We start from the raw sequence: 19,277 nt of genomic DNA, 5'->3' as shown, positions 1-19,277 counted from the left end.
AAGAGGACCATGACATCTGATGGAAATGTGTGAACAAGGGATGATTAGAATCAGCTGTGAGGGGGCACTTGGGTGGCTCAGTTGGTTGGGCATCCGACTTCGGCTTAGGTCATGATCTCGTGGTTCGTGAGTTTGAGCCCCACATCAGACTTGCTGCTGTCAGCCTATCAGCACAGAGCCCGCTTTGGATCCTCTGTCCCCTTCTCTCTGTGCCCCTCCCTAGCTCATGTTCTCTCTCTCCTAAATAAATAAATAAATAAATAAATAAATAAATAAATAAGAATCAGCTGTGAGGACTTCCCTCTGGTTTTTGAATGAACCAGAAAGGGAAAGGGTGACACCTAGAAGCCAAATTGGTTGGCGGTGACAGTGGGCAGAAGAAGGGAGAGGCAGAGATAGTCTGTGAAGCAGTGTGATCAACCAAACACGAAGACATGCTGGAAGAAAGGGAACAAAGTAGAGGACGCCACCCTATTTGGGCCTGCGGACTGAGGGGTGGCGAGATACTAACAGACACAAGGAAGGAGAGAGGAAGAGTCTAGATTAAAGAAGACTCGATTCGGGACACACTGGGCTAATGATGGGATATTCACTTGAGAAAAGCACAAAAGACCATGAAAAATGACATGAGAGCAAAACATTGAAATCTGAGAGTTGTTGACTTGAAGATTTAAATTCAAAGCTGGGAAGTGAGACAACACCACGGGAGAGTATAATGTTCAAGTGACTGGTCATGGTCATGGTCATGGTCACTTTTAAATTTTTGCCTTGACATGTAACATACCTATCCAATAGTTAGTACTAATAATTTGGGACGAAGTCCTAAACTCTGTTCTGGGAATAACCCTTTTATTCTGTGTCGTGGGTGGTATTAAGCATTCGATTTAAAATAATAGTAGTAATTTCATGGCCAAATTCAAATGAGCTTGTAAAATAATACAGTAAACAGAGTTTGACAACTAGTTTTATCATAGGGCCTCTCAGAGCTTTGAATATCCACCCTGCCATGCATTTTAAGCCTCCAGTGGGAGAGAGAACTGAGGTGCAATTTTCCCCCATCATCATTAACTGAAGCACACTTCTTTTCACAGAATACGTATTAACTCCTGTGGATCACCATTTGAGAAGCACTGTTATCAAGTATAGGAAAGAGAGAGAGGGTTTGTCACTCTGAGAATGTTGTTACATACTCAAGAATCTACCCTTCATTTACAAAATAAACACTCCCTCCTTCTGCCACGCATGCATCTATGGAGATTGGAGCAAGGCTAGGAGATTGCTCATGGACTCACAGTCTTCCTTATATGTCCTTCGGTTACACCAGTGGGACTGCTCTAACCTGAGAGTGTCAGCTGCAGCAAACCAAGACCACAAGGTACGCACACACCTGGGCTTAACAGTTCTGAGCACTAATCTGAACGGCAAATATGACGGCACATGTGGGTTACAGCAACTCCTCCCAAGTGCCCTGTCAGATCTCAGCATTCTCTCCCTGGTCACAAGCCAGAGGGGTCACAAGACTGGTCTCTGTACTTCTGAATCCGATGACCTGGAGAAAGTCTCCAAGTCAATCTGACCTTCAGTTCAATGTGCAATATGTGAACAAATGTCCTTGCTCTATTCCCAGAGGTTTTCCTTTTTTTAAAGTGATACAATAATATAATACAGATAAAGAGCATGTTCTTTAAAAATGGAGCACACTGCAGGGAGCCTTGGTGACTCAGTCTGTTGAGCATCCATCCGACTTCAGCTCAGGTCATGATCTCACGGCTTTTGGGTTTGAGCCCCGCATCAGGCTCTGTGCTGACATCTCAGAGTCTGGAGCCTGTCTTCGGATTCTGTGTCTCCCTCTCTCTGTCCCTCCTCTGCTCACGCTGTCTCTCTCTCTCTCTCTCGCTCAACAAAAAAAAAAAAATTTAAAAAATGGAGCATGATGCAATACCAAAGTAGATGTTGTTATGCACCACTATTCTTGCAATGGCCAAAAATGTCAGTGACGTTGGATGCTCTCATCCTAGTCCCAATCAGCAACCAAATCAATGTCGAGCACACTACAGTGAGCCCTTAACAGTGAATCGCAAATGTGATCACTTTATTCCTCTGCTTAAACTCAACAGTGGTTCCACACTGCTCATCTCTGGGTCATGATTTTAGGCCCCTCTGTACACTAGCATCTTATCTTTCCAGATGGAATAGCAATGCTCTTGAAAAACTTGATATGTTCTATTGGTAGAGGGGTGAGTAAAAAGAAAATATAAGACATGTTTCAAAGTTTCCTACCTTGGAGTCTGGAAGCAAGGTAGTGCCATTAGAAGGATTAGGAGTTGATCCTGAAGGTTCAAGGCGAGAGGAAGAATCAAGGAGCTCCATTTTAAAGTTGTTGAGTGGAATGCACTACCACAGTGCTTCTGAAACTCTTTGGTCTCTGTGTTCCTTTACACTCTTAAAAATTACTGAGAACCTCAAAGAGTTGTGCTTCTGTGGGTCATATCTATTTATTACACTACAAGTTAAAAGTGAGAAATTTTTAAAACACAAGAGTGCACAGGCACCTGTCCCATCAGCCATCAGAGCCGTGACATCATCACGCCTCCCGTAGCCTCTGGAGAACTCCACCACGTAGATGTAAGACAATGAGTGTGAAAAGTCAAACAACATCGTGGCATTATTTAAAGACATTTTTGGCCTGGTAGAATCCCTGAAAGGGTTTCAGAGACCCGTAAGCAGTTCCCAAATCCTCACTTTGAGGACCATGACACTACTGGGTTATCCAGATGGCCATCTGAAATACCCCTGGAAATTTGCAACTTACAAAAAGAGAGAAGTTTGAGACTGGAGGTATGTACTTATGAGCAAAAAACAACAATGCCAATAATAACAGTTGGAGCCAAGAGCATGGAAGATAGGGGAGAAGATGATTAAAGAAAAGAACTTTGGATGAGGCATCTGGGTTGCTCGGTCAGTTAAGCCTTGGTTCAAGTCATGATCTTGCAGTTTGTGGGATCAAGCCCCATGTCGTTGGGCTCTGTGCTGACAGTTCAGAGCCTGCCTGGGATTCTCTCTCCCTCTCCTTCTACCCCTCCCCTGCGCTCGCTCTCTCTCTCTCTCTTTCAGAATAAATAAACTTGAAAAAATAAAGAACTTTGCGAAGGTTAACATTTAGGAAGGCAGGATCAAGGAAAAGAACAGTAATCTAGAAAAGCACAAAGTGCTAAGGAAGAACTCTGGCCTCTTGGGAGCGGTGAAGGCAGACAGAAAATGCAGTAAAGCCTGTGGGCTGCTAAGGAAGTTGGGATATGCAGGTGCTGGGATAAGGCTACTCAGCCTGCCTGTCTTTTTACTGTGGTTTCTAATATGATTGTACTTAGGAGCTTTTAAGATCTTCACTTTATCCTTGATAAGCAACGTACTACGGCTTCACAGTGATGAGTCCAAGTGGCCGTTTCTCTTTATCCTGCTTGGGATTCCTACTATACTTGAAATCTCAGAACATGTGTCTTCCTTTAATTATGAAAAAGCCCTAAGCACTCCATACCTCAAAATGGCTTCTCTTTCATTCCTTCCAGTCTTTTCTTGCTGGAATCTCCGTTAAGCATATAGTGAAGTCTCTGGCAGGCAAGATCCAATCTATGAGCTACCAGTTTGCAACCTCTGGATCAAGGGATGCTGACTAAAGCACGACCTTCAGGGAGAACCTTGTTCACAAGAATTCAGTGTGAATGTAATACAGCCCATCAGTTCTGAGAGGGAAGAAGTGGGTTCAAGAGATATAGTCTGACCTCTCAAGAAATGTAGTAAGGAACGTAAGGCGAAGATTTGAAGGGATATCTGGGTCAAGGAATGGGCATTTTTATGATAATGGAAAACAGAAAAGGAGCCATTGTCATAGTAATGAAGAGAATAGATAGATGGGAAAGCCTTGGCAAGCAAGGAGGAGGGATATTTCTTCCAAGACAAGAAGAACATAAGGCTTTAAGATAATCCTAACATTCCAAGCAACAAAGAAGAGATAATACGAGAGTTCCCACTGGATGGCTTTGGTTTCCCCATAGAGCAGATGATGCTGTAATTTGGTGAGAATGACAGGGGTGGGAGGGGGCTGTGGTCGGAGACGCAAACACGGTCTGGAACAGCCACTGTGGATCCTGTAGCACGGACTCAACAAGTGAGGAAAGGGATGCCCAGTGAGGGTGAAGGCTCGCTGAGATTAACTGGCATAAATTCCAATAAGCCCCAGCAAAGCTTGGTGACTTCGGCCAACAATTCTTGGCAACTCAAGGTATTCAACAACTGTCTGAGCACATGCTCTTCTTTGTGGAAGGAGTGCCAGGAGGAGCACTTCAGAGAGAATACCCTTCTATGGAAAGACTAGGAGTCAGGAAAGGACTTCATTTTAATATGATTTAGTCACAAAATCCCATAAACAACGAGGTCACTGAATTCTTTCCTGGAGAGAGCAGGGCAATCAACTCTGTCCCGACCCATCAAGAACTAGACTAAGAAAGTCAATACTTTCGACAGGGATCAGCAGAGTATGACACAACTGGCATTAATATTCTAAACAGACAGAACATCTCTGAAGCAAAGATTTTGCTAACTTCTGTAAGTCAGAAAACTAGAGCTCCTGCTAAAAAGCCACCTTCGTGAGAATAAAAGAAGGTGTTATTAATAATTAAGTGGGAACAATGAACACACTATGAACACATTCTGGGACTGACCCAGCCAAAATGGAACACGTGGTCCACCATTCTTACCTACGCTGCACACCAAATTGTGAATGGTACCTCAGAAATACACGGAACATGCAGTTCTGTACTGCTGGTCGTGGGGGGGGGAGGGGGGAAGGATGCTATCTTCCCAAAAGATAACTAAACTATAACAGCACAAGGCCGGCTTAGAATACAGAGTGAGGGAGTGGTGATTCATCTAGAGGAATCACCATCATGAATCCCAGAAGACTGAAACCAGAGCAGGCTCTATAGCTGACTGGGACCAAAATGTTTTTTTAAGTGCCAAAGTCAGAAAGATGGTTATTGGGGTAAGGCAAAGAAACGCGTTCTGACATAAACAATTCATCAGAAAAACCAAACCTGAAGTAAAAGATCTTCGGAGTGGTTTGAGCTTCCTAGTAGCTTCTCAGGACAGGGTGTAAAAGGAGATGCCTCTTAGGGGGGAAAAATCTGGGAAAACCTGATGCACGTATTTAGAATAGGTACATTCTAAATACTTAACATTGGCAAGCAGAAACAATAACGACTAAAGCAGCAATCTCGAGGCTTTGGAACGGTGGTTCTCAAGCTGCGGTCCCCTGACCAGAAGCACTGGCTTCACCCTGGAACACTGCAGAAATGCAGACTTTCTGGCTCTCCCCAAACCTACTGAACCAGCAGCTGTGGGGCTGGGCCCTGGCAATCTGGAAGCCTTCCGTGTGTTTCTGGCACACAAAAGTTTGAGAACTGCTGCTTTACGGAAGCAGCTGTGGACCAGCCAGTACTAGAAGAAATCATTTTCAAGGTCCGGGTGATATGGTAGGGAAGTTTTGTTTGTTTGTTTGTTTTAAGAGCCTCATTGCTAAAGCACTAAGACCTTGCTGTGCAACGTGTGGGCCATGGACCAGTGGCATCGGCATCCCCTGGAAGCTTCGCAGGCACGCAGAGACTTGGGCCCAGTGGACACCTGCTGGGTTGGGATAGGCATTTACAAGAGTCCCCGTGGATCCCTGAGTGCGTTCAAGTTTAAGAAGCACAAAGCCAGAGGCAGCACACCCAACTAACTAGTGAGGAGGGAAAGGTTCTTGGCCCCACGACCCCTGTCTGAGATGACTGGCAGGTCCCGTGCTCCCCTCTAACGCAGGGTCTGAGGCTGGACGTGGGGAAGGGCCTCGACTCTGGAGCAGCTGCTAAAACTGCAGGCCCCGCCTTTCCCACCGGCTGCCTCGGGAGCTCCCTGAGGAGGCCCCCACTTGTGACTGCTGACTTTGACCTAGGGAGCTGCCTAGCCTTGAACACACTCAAAGGCGTGGTGTGAACTGCCAATGTTTTCAACGTACACCCAAAGTTCCATCCACTTGATCCCATAGTTAACATAGCAGAAACATACAGATCTGTTTGTCCCTATTAAATTATTTCTCTCACATCTTTTTATATAGCAGTTGAGATACCTCCTGAATTTGAAAGCTATTGAGTTATGAGACAGGAAAAAAAAAACTAACATGATCCCAGATTTTTACTTCACCTTCATATCAAGTGAAAACTATTTTTATTGTTTCCAACCAACCTGGTAACACGGATCCCTCATTAGGAGTCTCAGACAGATTAACACTCTCAGAAAATGAAGAGATGGGGCTCGATTAACCCACTCTCTGAAAGAAGAAAACAAAAAGCATGTTTGCCCATGTTTAAGCGGACAGTGCGACAGTTCATGAATAACACAAGACAATGAAGGAGAATAAGGGACACACAAAGGAACAGCATTAGTTTATTTTGACCATAATCTGCAACAAGGACTGTTATTTGGTACCTGAACACTTAATCCATTTTAGTGCGAAACATACAAAAACTGCAACATCGCCTGAGGGGTTAGCGCCTTTCCAAGGGAAAGAGCTAAAAGTTCCAATAATTAGATTTGACTGAATAAGCATTTATGTCCTAATAACTTAGTATCCATTTGAAAAAATTATATGTGTACATTTTAAGAAAAAAACTTTTATTTTTAACATTTACTTATTAACAGCATGTGTGCTCCTATAGGCGCTAAAAAATTCTCCAGCCTTGTGATCAGATTGGATGCCACTTCTCCTCTTCCACCTGATTTTCCCCTCATACTCGCTTTTGATTGTGACAACCTTGGAAAACCCAGCTTCAGAAACATACGCCACCATCAAAGGGAAGGCAGCACAATCTTAGTGTGGAAATCACATAGCACCTTGAGGAGTCGCACTGTGTCTGGCAGACATCGTATAGCGCTATTCTCCTTGCAAATTTCAAATACTCCATGACACCCCTGGGGCTTCTCTGTAGCCTCCAGGGTACTTTGCTGGGCAGTTTGGGGAACACCGTGAAAAAGCATTTTCGTGGATCGGTTTCCCCGGAAGTAGACCCCGAGATGAAGGTTGGTGTGCAGGTGAATGGCTAAGGACATACTCTCAGGGGAGACCGTGGAGAGTGGGGCGCATGAAGGAGAAGGGGACAGACACTCGCATGGGCCCCTAAGCTAGTTCAACAGCAGCGCTTGGGGCAAATGTTAACAAAAAAACTAAAACAAACAGTGTCTGTTATTTCACAGTGAACCACGAAAAACTGGGGGAGATCAGGAAAGCCACTCCAGACGAGAAGTCCCATCACTGCTCCCAACCTCTCCCACCCCTACGGTTGAGTTAGTCATGCATCCAGTTAGGCTACTTTATAGGTCTGCCCCGAGGTCAAGCGGAACATTTGCTTAAGCTGTGGTCCCAAGCCAACCCTTGCCTGGCCTGCTTCATATTGATCCTTAGCCTTTGGTGGGAGAATCCAGCTTCATCTCCCCCATAGACCTGAGAAACTCGGCTCTGCTCCCAAACTCACACACCTCCCACCTGAGTGCACAAGTCCCCCCTCCTCAAAGGCAGGACAAGTATCTATAGCCACTGCCACTGCAGGTGCCACCCCCCACCCCACCCCCTTCCGCCCCAAACTCCTCACTATTCCTTCCAGAAGGAAGTCGGTAAATATGCTTTTCCCATGTTCTTACATTCCCAGGGATGTCTGAGTGCTCCTGATAGAACAGGGCCCATCCTCGCCCCCACCCCGGCAGAGGCCTGGCTCTAAGGCTGAGCAAGACATCCCCAAAGCACTGCTGGCTGAGAACTGCTCTTCCCGCCATCGCCAGGGCTCCCGGCAGCAGCTGCCCGCTACACCCGCCATCGAACCCGGTCCTCCTCTCGCCCAGGCACCACGACAGCGACGCCTTTGCTAAGGAGGCAAAGCTCAGCTTCTTCTGAGGATAAAGGCAGGACTCAACCCACCCCAGTGCTGCTGGCCAGGCACAGGTAGCCAAGGCGGCGCTACAGTTCATCCTGACTGCCTTGTGTCGAGGAAAATAATGCAAATTTGAAATGCACTTTGAATTTAAGACAATCACCTATGGGGACACTTATTCCAAGACTCCGATTACAGACAGAATATCTCTAATCTTTATAAATAGGGAGAGGGCACGTGACTGATTTCCCCTTCAGGTGTTGGGGTCGGCTAAAGATAGCGCAGAGCCTGAAATGGAGTGCAGAGATCGGACATCCCAAAGATCTAGCAGAAATAATGATCAAGTTGCAGCAGCTGCTAAAACCTAATGAGGTTTATTGCTGATTGCTTTTCATTATTTAAGAGGAAAAGCCACAGGACATATTAAGAGGTGATCCATGCTACAAATGTGCATGGATCGGTGTTTTTCCTGTTTACTATATATAATTTTAATGAGGAAAGGTCGTGACCTTTGCAATGTCTTTCATATTAAAATAAACGCAAAAAGCTTTTTTTTTTTTTACACTTCTATTTCCTTCCCCCTGTAAAAAGTAAAAGAGAAAAATCCCAGTATAGGCTTTTTAAAATTATTATTATTGAAGGAGCAGAAATAAATGAAAAGTTCTGGAAAAGTCTGAGTTAAAATGGTTCTGTTCCAAGCGAATGGCATTTTTTGTTTTGCAATTTTGGGACTGAAGCCCAAGGCTATTAATATTTCTACGTGATTCTGGCCTGTGCTGTTATAAATGTAAATAGAATTCCTGGTGTCTGAGTCCTCTGGCTTCTGCTCTCTGAGCGCTGACCTCTGAAGGAGCAGTTGTTCCTTCCTTGGCTCCCAGCCCCTAACCACCCCCCCAAGGACGCAGTGCATGGGATGGAGCTCTGGTATTCAGGAGGAATGGAGTGTTCTGTAAGATGATATATATTTCTGTTTGCCAAGAGCCGGGGGACTAGGAAATGCACAACTTAGTGCGACCAGAGAATTAGAGAGAATAATAGCGGCAGATGGTGAAGACGGGCGCTCTCTTTGGTCTGGGCCGGCAACTGCAGTCCCGAGGAGCCCAGTGGCTGGCCCGAGGCCGCACGCCAGAACAGAGTTGGGGCCAGACTCCCGGGCCAGTGCTCCTGCCGTCCGTCCCCGCCCCAGCCCCACTCCACGTCCCACAGGCGGGGGTGACTGCAGAGACAGTGAGTTTCCAACACACACACTGTGGGAGCAGGACCGTTCCGCACAGCACACGGGGGCGGGGGGGGGGGGTCCTCTGGGGCAGCCCTGAAAAAGCGGTCTGTCTGCATAGACAGTGCTTCCCTAGAGGGCATGTCCCAATATAGCTGCCGCACAGCAGCGGATTCATGAGCGGGCAAATAGTTATTCCCTCTTGTGACTGAACTTTCGCCACTTCTTTCACAGGACTATTAATACATAGCAGCGTGATCGGCTCCCACGGCCCTTGCCCATGACCACCTGCCACATGGCGTTCAGCATCACGCGCTGCGCTCTGCCATCAGTACATCACGGGGAGGAAAACTGGCACTGGCAAAGCAGCAAATGAAATGCGGTTGTAGGGGCTTCACCTTCTGGCAGTGGAGGAAACCCAGAAGTGATGTGAGGGCTCCAGGTACGAAGCAGTCCCGCAGCTGTGGCTATGGGACGATAAAGTTGCAAGTGCCACACTGCACGGCACAGCCAAATGGCCTGAGGTTAGCGACCCCAGGGATGGACGCACATACCAGAGGCTCACCCTGGACCGCATTCAAACCACACCTCACTCCGTTTCTCACTCAGAATAAGTGGCATCTTCACGGTGAGGTGTCACTGAAACTCCCCCTTCCATTAACACACAAAACGACAACAACAAAACTTCCACCTTTGACTCAGAACTGAAGAGTGGAGAAATCCAATCAAGCCTGTTTCAAAATAAACATTATCTCGCATTCAGACAACAGAGCCGTGTATATATATGTTTTCTGGAGGGTAGGCAGATGTTAGAAAAGTAAAACTCACATCAAAATAGCCATGGTAAAACTTAGAAGAAAAAAAGTATGTGTGGAGAAATAATCTACAAATGAATATTCAAGGCATCTCTGCTGGCTTATTCCACTACTCTTAGTGGGTCTTTCTTCTTTCTTTGTGTTACCCACTAAATTTAGCCCCAAATATGTGTCCAACAGGAAGTCCATCCAATGGGTTATGCTAGTCCCTAAAGTCAGAGCGATACTGAGCAGAAAGGACTGCCTATGTGTGTTTCTTCTAAACCATTGATGGAAGTTTCAGAGGTAGAATGCTTTCTGGTATTTACTCATCACCTACAGGTGGCCAGGCACGGTTACCTGCCCAGGGGTACGGCGAAGGACAAAACCGTGCACTTGTGCTCATGGAGCTTACCTTCTAAAGGGAGAAGACCAATAATAAAAACAAATGAACAAAAATTTATAAGAGGTGGTGTACATGGAGGACACCAAAGTTTACGGGTTTAGGCCGTCCAGGGGATACTTATAGTTTAGGGTAGTCAGAGAAGGGTTCTCTGGGCAGATTAGCGTCCAAGTGAACTGAGGAGGGAGTCCAGATCAGAAGAGCAGAAGAGTTGAGTATATAGTCCCTGAGCAGGAGTGTGGTCGTGTGTGCAACGGATAGTAAGGAAGCCCGTGGGGCTGGAGCAAAGTGTGCAAAGACAAAGATAGGAGCTGAAGTCAGGGAGATGGCAGGCACCAGATCTGCAGGTCTTTGTAGAATAAGAATAGGGGCTTTGGACTTTTTATTCCAGAAAGCCACTAGAAGGCTCCAAGCAGAGAACTAATATGATCTAGCAGATTTTTGAAAGGATCCTTTAGGTGGCAGTATTGAAAACAGTATACAGAACCAGGGATGAGAGCAGGGGACCAAGTGAGCTGACTGCAATTGTCCAAGCAAGAGACAATGACGGCTTCGACCAGGTCAATAGGTGAGCACGAATAAACCTGAGGGAGGGCAAATAGAGCAAAAAAATCAAAAGTCCAGTTATAGGCATGTTAGCTTCAAGATCTCCAAAAAAGGAAAGGTCTACTAGTCAATATGTAAAACAAAAAAAGGAATTGGTAGCAATTATATACAACTTATAAGGCACAGTCTGTCCGAGCAAAAAGCTCTCGAAGTGTTTGGGGATTGGTTGATGTTAGCCATGGAAATGTGGTCCCTAGACTGGACCTGGAACTCACTGCCTGGCTCCCAAAAGGTCATGTACTAACGGGTAGCTGTCATTTATTGATTTGGCCACATTAAGATTCGTTCCAGTGGTTACATGTGGCCCTTACAAGTGGTGCTCTCCTGGGAAGGTGAGAACATTTCAATTTCATCCCTGGTAGACATCCAAGTGATTGATTTTTGCAATCTAGACTTCCTACAGACTCATTTCCAAAATATGCCACATTTACAGCAGATATTTCAGAAGATGTGATGTAAAAAAGGCCACCAACGTGTTCTTATTAGAAAAGTTGATTGCATTTTTAGAGCAAAAAGGTCATGCTAAATAAATCAGGTGTTTCTCTTTTAATTGAAATCACAGAACCTGGTGTATATATTTACCTCCTCAAAAGGGGCAGGCAGGGCAAGAGGGGGTACCCTGGCAAGTGTAGGATAATCACACCAGGAAGAGAACAGCTAAGTGGACCCACTTTAAAATAACACCAAATATTAATTAAATAGCAGGGGACAAGTTGCAATGGAAAGAGTATCTTAAAAAATAAACTAAGGTATATTTTAGTTTACATTTAGCAAAACTTAAGTTACAATTGCAATTCTGCCCTGATAGCTGGAACAAAGCAAGAATGGATTCTGCTGACATTTTGGGGCATACTTTTCCTGGACAATCACATAACGTGACCCAACATCCTTGAGTTCACTTTGGACTTCTGCGGCATAAAGAGGTTCATTTTTGCAAGGAGATTAAAAAGAGTCACCAATTTTTCCTAAAGGCCTCTCCTAACCTTTGTGGTCCATATGTGTTTTTTTTTTGAAGTCCCACCTTGTCATTGTCTTTGTTAATACCCTCTTCTTCAATTTGTCAGTGGTCTAATTCTGCCAGTGCCTCATTAGCCAGATTCTAGCCGTTCAGCACTATTAATTTTTTTTAGTATCATCAGGAAATTCTACATCGTTATCGAGATTTGCAAGTTCATTTCACAAGTCAACTATGATATATTTGCACCATATTATAGGGCCTGCACATCATCTGGCAACCAGCAAGGAATGGACCAACAAAGAGGGAGCTCAGAGGAACAGATACACAGAAGAGATCCTTGAGTAGAAATAAATTTTATAAGTAGTTAATTAGAGGATATGTCAACTTTGTGACAATTTTTACTTTCCTATGCAATCTCATAACAACCTAGTCTTGGATATCAAGCACCCTTTGTACTTTCCCGGACAGGCAGATGAAATGGAAAGGGGGTGGATTTATTTCCTAACTAGCTGTTTCTAACTAGATGTCATCAGATAGATGACATTATGGCAGCAAGAAAAGCCGGAAGATCAAAACTTGCTTCCGTACTCTGCCCCATGCCAAGATTCATGACAGCGTCAACCAGGAGTAACCTCCACTTCAGAGCTTCACCTTCCACTTGCCCTCTGAGATCTACCATGAGGAGGTGTCTACAGCGCTTACTGCGTTACCTTATCTGACCCTGGATTAACAAGTCCCATCTCATTTCAGATGCTGCCTTGCAATCTTCACTTCTGGGAACAAGGGAGTGATCACAGGTCAGTCTTAGGAAACACACCCAGAAAGGAAGTATCTAGAAGTATGGTTTAGAGGAAGACTACAGTCAGGAAGAATGAAGTAGAACAAAAAGAACAGTATCAATTGGTCACAAACTGACAGAGGGCACGGAAGGGCTCGCGCTCCACACAGGAGACAAAATTCCCAATCAGGTATATATATTCTCAGGGTAGATTTGAATGGCATAACATTGCCCAACCTTGTCTACAACCTGAATTGGACCAAAGACCAAAGTCCACACCTCTTCAATCTCCTCCAGTCTTTAGTTGTCATAATATAAACAGTTTATATCCACCGTATTTTCCCTTGAATTGGGATAGTGGATTATTGTATTGCTGACCAGAGTAGATGCTGAGTCCCCAGAAGAAAGGGATCATGTGTTTTATTCATCTTTGTATTTTCACCCTCTCTTCCTTCCCCACTGCTTCTTCCCTCTCTTCCTTGCACAAATATATTCAATTGCAGTGATTCCAAGCTTTCCAGCTAACATTAAATCTGATGTTTGCAAAGACGCAGGATAGGAAGCTATACAAGAAAAGTCCCTGAGATGAAATTCTTCTATGTGTCTAAATTTAGAGGGAAGAGGCGGCGGGGGTGGGGGTGGGGGTGGGGAGGTAAATATGACTATCCTTGCAAGGTTATATGGGGTGAGGAACAATGGAAGACCTTTACACTTAAGCCATCTTTGACCCAACCCTGCTTTTAGAATAGAACTGAACGTAACAATCCATCAGCAGCCAAAGGATGACATAAAAGGATGCCCTTGATGTTCAACATTCCTAAATTCCTTCTCGTACTATGAAAGCAAAGAGATCTATAATCGTCTCTTCCTAGTTTGAAGATTTCCAGGGACTACTCATGTTGCAAGCCTGGAATTCCATCCAATCTAAGATGCCTCATTAATCACGAAGAATTTGAAAAGGTCCTGACAAGAGATCTCTTAACTTCAGAATTGTTAAGATCTTTTCAACTGCTGGATGCCAACTCTTGCCCAATTAGTTTCCCTAATAATTTCTGCATCTAGTGCCCTCAGAGTGGGGACACAGTGACATCTCTCACATCTTTAATTCTGGAAATATTCTGCCTTCTTCAAACTACTGACCCAATAAATGGTCTATGAGACATCCGTTGAAGACTCCATGATAGATGGACAATGAATTGAAGAATGTCACAATGAAATGGATTCACAATGAATTGAAGAACACCATTTCTAATACCATTTCAGGCATAATTATTCTGCCAGTAACCATCATTGTACTCTGTTGGAGCTCAGGGCCAAAACAGGCCAGGACAATTTCAGATCTTTTGCAGTGTTCATTAATCTATCAACAATCTGAGAATATTGTCAAGAACTGAGCAGGGACTCAGTTTCATAATCATGATAAAGGTTTTAGGCTTTTTGTATTATCTGAACCAGTCCTATAATCCTTTGCGTAGATCAAGTACAAAGGCATAATAGATGCAGTCCCAATCCTGGATTGCTTTAAACTAAACCAGTGTATGTGGCAGCCACTGTCCAATCCTATATAATACTAAATAAGCCCCTTCAAAAGATCAAATCGTTAGGCCACCTCTTAGGCATATTTAGTAGCTGATTCATCAGGGAGGACTCACTGGGATACTGTTCTACTTACAGTTAGCTATTGCACGGGACCAGGCCAGAGTCTTATTTTATTCAAGGTATTAAATTACTAATATTTCTCCTATTTTGCAAGAGGAGTAATTTTTTCCCCATCTCCCTGGGGGCCGAATTCAGTTATCTCAATCAAGTCACAAAGTGATGGGGAAGATTTCCAGTTCTTTACAAGCATCCCTTTAGCCACTGCTCATCAGGAGAGAGCTTGGGCCCCAGGAGGCAAGGTCCTATCCAGGAAAGGGGGCTGGGAGCCACCTCACATCCAGTAGCATAACCAGCTCTCACTTCAAGCAGCCCAGAATGAACAGAACGTTCAGTCGTTGCTACAATCCAGCAGTAGTCAATGGCTCACTGAAAACCCTTGATGTTTGTGAGCCAGAAAGAGGCCTTGCTAATCCTTCTCTATAGTTCCAACAATGCACTTGTGTCAGGACCAAGAAGAAAACAGAGAGAACATTTAACTTGGTCCTGAGAAGAAACATCAACATTGGGCTGTACCAGAGGTACACATTCATCCTTTCCCCAAGGTCAAGGTTGGGGCATTCCATGTTATCAGTCCTTGTAACAACTGAAAAAGCGTACTATGAGAATGTTGGCCATGGGGTTACCCAGTGTCTGTTTCCTAAGGACCCTGGCAATAAACTCGTCCTGAGTATCCAAATTCAGAGTAAGAAAAATAAGAAAAACACTGTGACATGGGCGTTTTCCCATTTTACCTTATCTGTCATAAAATGTGGTGAAATTCAGTACTTAATCACAGTGATTTTAATGAAATCACTTGTAATGTCTATTCATTTGCCTCCTTCTAAATGATATTTGCTCTATTTTATCCTTTAAGAATGTTGTATCCAATCTCATAAACTGCTTCAAACCATATACCAGAAATAAGACATATAAGGTGTCCCGTCCTTGGGTAAATTGTTGGTCTTTTCTGGGACAGTCTTACCTGCATATGAGTCTATTTTTCACCAAGGCTGTAAAGATCTCCTGAAATAGTTTATGTTGGGGGTGTTTACTGAAGTTTCTCTCATTCTTGTAGTTTATGCTGAAATGAAACAAACAGAAAAACATTTTGTAATAAAAATTATTTGGGCTGTCTCTAAGTTACCAATGCAGGCAAAGATCATCTATATTCATGCAAATATTGAAGGATTCTCAGGATTTAACACATTACTAAAGGCACATGTCCATTGTTAACAAAGGAACTAGAAATTCAGTTATAAAGTTAATAATCAAGATTACAATCAAGCATATATATTTCAGTTTACCATTTAACTAAATCATTCCCTATAAACACTTAATAGCTAAACTTGTTCAGAAGGAGGAAAAGGGTACGTGAAGAGAAAGAGTGGTTGGTGCACATTATCTAGACACTGCATGAAGCAGTAAACAATTCCCTCCCTTCATTTTTCACCCATAATCCCATTGGCTCCTAGAGCTATTAACATCAGTGTTGCTCACCATACATATTTCCAGGTAGGTAATACAGATTTATTAAGCCTAAACCCTTTTAATTGTGAAAGTTTCTGTGGTTTTTGTTTGCATATTGTGTGTGTGTGTGTGTGTGTGTGTGTGTGTGTGTGTTTAACAAAGTCTGGGGATATCTCCTTTTTGGCTTCTTTTTTCTGATATTACAACCCATTAAAAAGGTTATAAGTACCACAAAACATTCCACTTTAAAACTGGGAGAGGATAAGAGATAATGCACAAAATGGCGGCATTGCTACAAAATACATGTTATAATATTTTTGCGCATATTAAAATAGACCAATTTGAAAATCTAGGCCAATAAGCTGGAATGACACGAACACATCACTTCAAAGGCAAGTTCTATACCCTTCTATTGTTATTTGTACTGTTCTGCCTTTCAGTCTTTGATTGGTCATGGGACACCGTGTCCCTACCCTGGCCAGGTGAGGGTCATAATGCATTCTTAGTACATGCATACTGGTAGACTGAATACATAAGAATTTTTAAAGAATTTACTGTTCCTCACTAACTATAAAACACACAATGTCATGTGCCTTTTGTAGGCTATTAAATTCACTGCCGTAAAATGACAGGGAGACAAAATCTAGGTCAAATAAATAAATGATCATTCTAGAATATTCATGTTGATATTTCAGACCATTCATTATTTACACAGCACTTAGTGCCAAATGACCTCAGCGCATTGCACATTGTAAAGCCAAGAGACCCAGTTCCTGGAAGGGGAGTGGCCCACAAGAAAGTGCGACTTCTAGCAGGTCTAAAATGGTGACAGGACACGTGAATGTAGGTTGCCAGTTTCAGTGTTAAAGATGAGGTGTGATCCCTTCCACTGAAAACCTCAGTTGCTTTGACAACCACAGTGATCAGCCACCATAGCTGTTCAGAGCAAGGCTGCTTTTATGCCTCCGTATTGCGGACAAGGTACGGACATACCAAAAGCTGAAGACAAAGCCTGGAATCAGCCAAGCCAGGTCAACAACTTGGATCCATTTCCTCAGGGAACAAATGCCAGAGGCATCTCAGTGAGGTGGCCTGAAACTCCCAGGCCGGTCCCACCTGAAGCCGCTAAGCTGTTACTTACACACTATTTCTGGGAATGGTTTAAGCACTAATATTACTATGATTCCCCATGGTCAATACTGAAATGGTTTCCAATGTTAGCTCCCATGACAAACAAAGTTTGGGGCTAATTAGAATAGGTTGTTGAAGGTGAGGGAGATACTGGATTCTTACCTAAAATTTTCAAGTTCAACAGCTTCCGTGGACTCGTGCCACTGACCTCGGGTTCTATGTCCTCCCACCTTGATGGCAGGCTCAGACTTCGTCATGCTATTTGGGGCACTATCGAAGTTAATGGCTGGAAGCTACAGAAATAGAAGCACAGAGCCCACGAGGGTAACGATTCAGCACAGAATAAGGAAAATAACAAGACGGGGGAAGGGGTGGTGGGACGCTGGATAAAGGGACTGAGTTTTTCCCCAAACCAATAATTAACATGACAGCCAAGTCAAATGTAGGGGTTTTCCAAGATTTAAACATCTTTGACTTAAACATTTATTCTTTCTACCTTATGCTGTTTTATTTTTCTTCATAGCTTGTAACACCACCTGTCGTATCTTACAGTTATTTATCTATTTGCAGTCTCCCTTGATTATAACGGCAGCTCAACATGAGCAAAACTTGCTTGTCTCAGAGCACCTGGCGGTTCAGTCGGTTAAGCGTCCAACTCTTGGTTTAGGCTCAGGTCACGATCTCACAGTCAGGAGATCGAGCCCCGTGTCAGGCTCTGCACAGAGAGAGTGGAACCTGCTTGGGGTTCTTTCTCTCCCTCTCTCTCTCTCTGCCCCTCCCTTGCTTGCTCACATGCTTTCTCTCTCAGAATAAATAAACAACTTAAAAAAAAAAAGCAAGGACAACAACTAGGGGCACCTGGGTGGCTCAGTCAGTTGACTGTCCAACTTTGGCTCAGGTCATGATCTCACGGCTTGTGAGTTCGAGCTCTGAGTCAGGCTCGCTGCTGTCAGCTTAGAGCCTGGAGCCTGCTTTGGATTCTGTGTCTCCCTCTCTCCATGCTTTCTCTCTCAGAATAAATAAACAACTTAAAAAAAAAAAGCAAGGACAACAACTAGGGGCACCTGGGTGGCTCAGTCAGTTGACTGTCCAACTTTGGCTCAGGTCATGATCTCACGGCTTGTGAGTTCGAGCTCTGAGTCAGGCTCGCTGCTGTCAGCTTAGAGCCTGGAGCCTGCTTTGGATTCTGTGTCTCCCTCTCTCTCTCTCTGCCTCTGCCTCTCTCTCTCAGAAATAAACAAACATTAAAAAGAAACTTTTCAACATGTAGGGGGACTAGTTCTGAGGGTACCCCAGACTCCATGCTATGAGGAGGAGCTGCCCCGTGGAGAGGCCTCCCGCCCACAAACAGCACCCGTTGCAGCCATGTCAATGAGCCGCCTTGGAAGGGGACCCTCCAGCCCCAGTTGGTGCTGAGAGAATCACAGCTACTGGGCACCTGGTGGCAACCCCGTCGGAGACCTGAGCCAGAACCACCCAGGCAAACTGCTCCGAATTCATGACCCACAGAATAGGTAAGGGACAGTAAGCGATCGCTGTTGTTCTAAACCACTAAGTTTCGGAAGGATGTGCTATGCAGTCGTTGAGAATAAATCCACCACAGAATGAAATAAGAATCTACACGTCCATATGATGTAAAGAAATAAATGAGCAAAACATGCCAGAGAAATCTCAAACTGTGCCCCAAGTTCTGGCCGCATTAAACTGGTCACTTGCCCTGGAAACTGCCGTAGCGCTTGGCCACTCCAGGCCTGGGCGTGTGCCGCAGACCGAGTCCCGATCACATTTCAGGGCTCCGTTCAGACTGACCCCCGGCGAGCACCCGCCTGAGCCTTCCCGGCAGAGCTGTTCCCGGTCTCCCTGGCGGCGTGACCGCGCGGGCCTCCCTTACAGCACTTAGCACACCTGATACACACCAGCCTCTTGCCCCTGCCTAGGGCCACCGCGAGGGCAGCACCCCATCTCTCTGTTTGTGTTCTGAGCCCCTCTCAAGAGCTGGACACACAGGAGGTGCTCAAATGTGAGGCTGTAGAATGAACGCGCATGTTATCCCCCATCTCTTTGCTAAAGTGATTGATTGCTCACCACCTCTGGACTGAATCCATCCACTCCGCACTTTGGTTGCAGACACATCACTTAGCAGGGGTGTGATGACGCACGGGGCACAGAGGAGGCAGGCCAGGCCCGGCCTCTGCCTTCAAGGAGCTCAGAGGCCCATGGGGTAGGGGGGGTGGGGGGTAAACCAGCATGAGAACAGGCCACAAGATGAGTGAACAAGGGCTCGATGCGGTAGAAAGTGAAGGAGAGACAGTGTGGGCCGTGGAGCAGGAT

At 44.8% G+C, this 19,277-nt stretch overlaps 1 protein-coding gene across 1 annotated transcript in view; it reads right to left on the bottom strand.

Annotated features, from left to right (window-relative positions):
* Positions 1-19,277, bottom strand: part of NEK10 (NIMA related kinase 10) — a 209,022-nt gene that overhangs the window by 185,188 nt on the left and 4,557 nt on the right. The window contains exons 3-5 of the mRNA XM_039242719.1: positions 17,109-17,239; positions 15,331-15,429; positions 6,277-6,361 (exon numbers count right to left, since the gene is read on the bottom strand). Of these exons, the coding sequence (XP_039098650.1) occupies positions 6,277-6,361; positions 15,331-15,429; positions 17,109-17,239 (315 nt within the window). The remainder of the gene's footprint in view (positions 1-6,276; positions 6,362-15,330; positions 15,430-17,108; positions 17,240-19,277) is intronic.

The sequence above is a fragment of the Hyaena hyaena genome, unplaced genomic scaffold, assembly GCF_003009895.1.
Source record: "Hyaena hyaena isolate Hyena2069 unplaced genomic scaffold, ASM300989v1 scaffold_216, whole genome shotgun sequence".
Classification (NCBI taxonomy): Eukaryota; Metazoa; Chordata; class Mammalia; order Carnivora; family Hyaenidae; genus Hyaena; species Hyaena hyaena.
The sequence above is the reverse complement of the archived record's forward strand: the minus strand, read 5'-3'. Positions and strand labels throughout refer to the sequence as shown.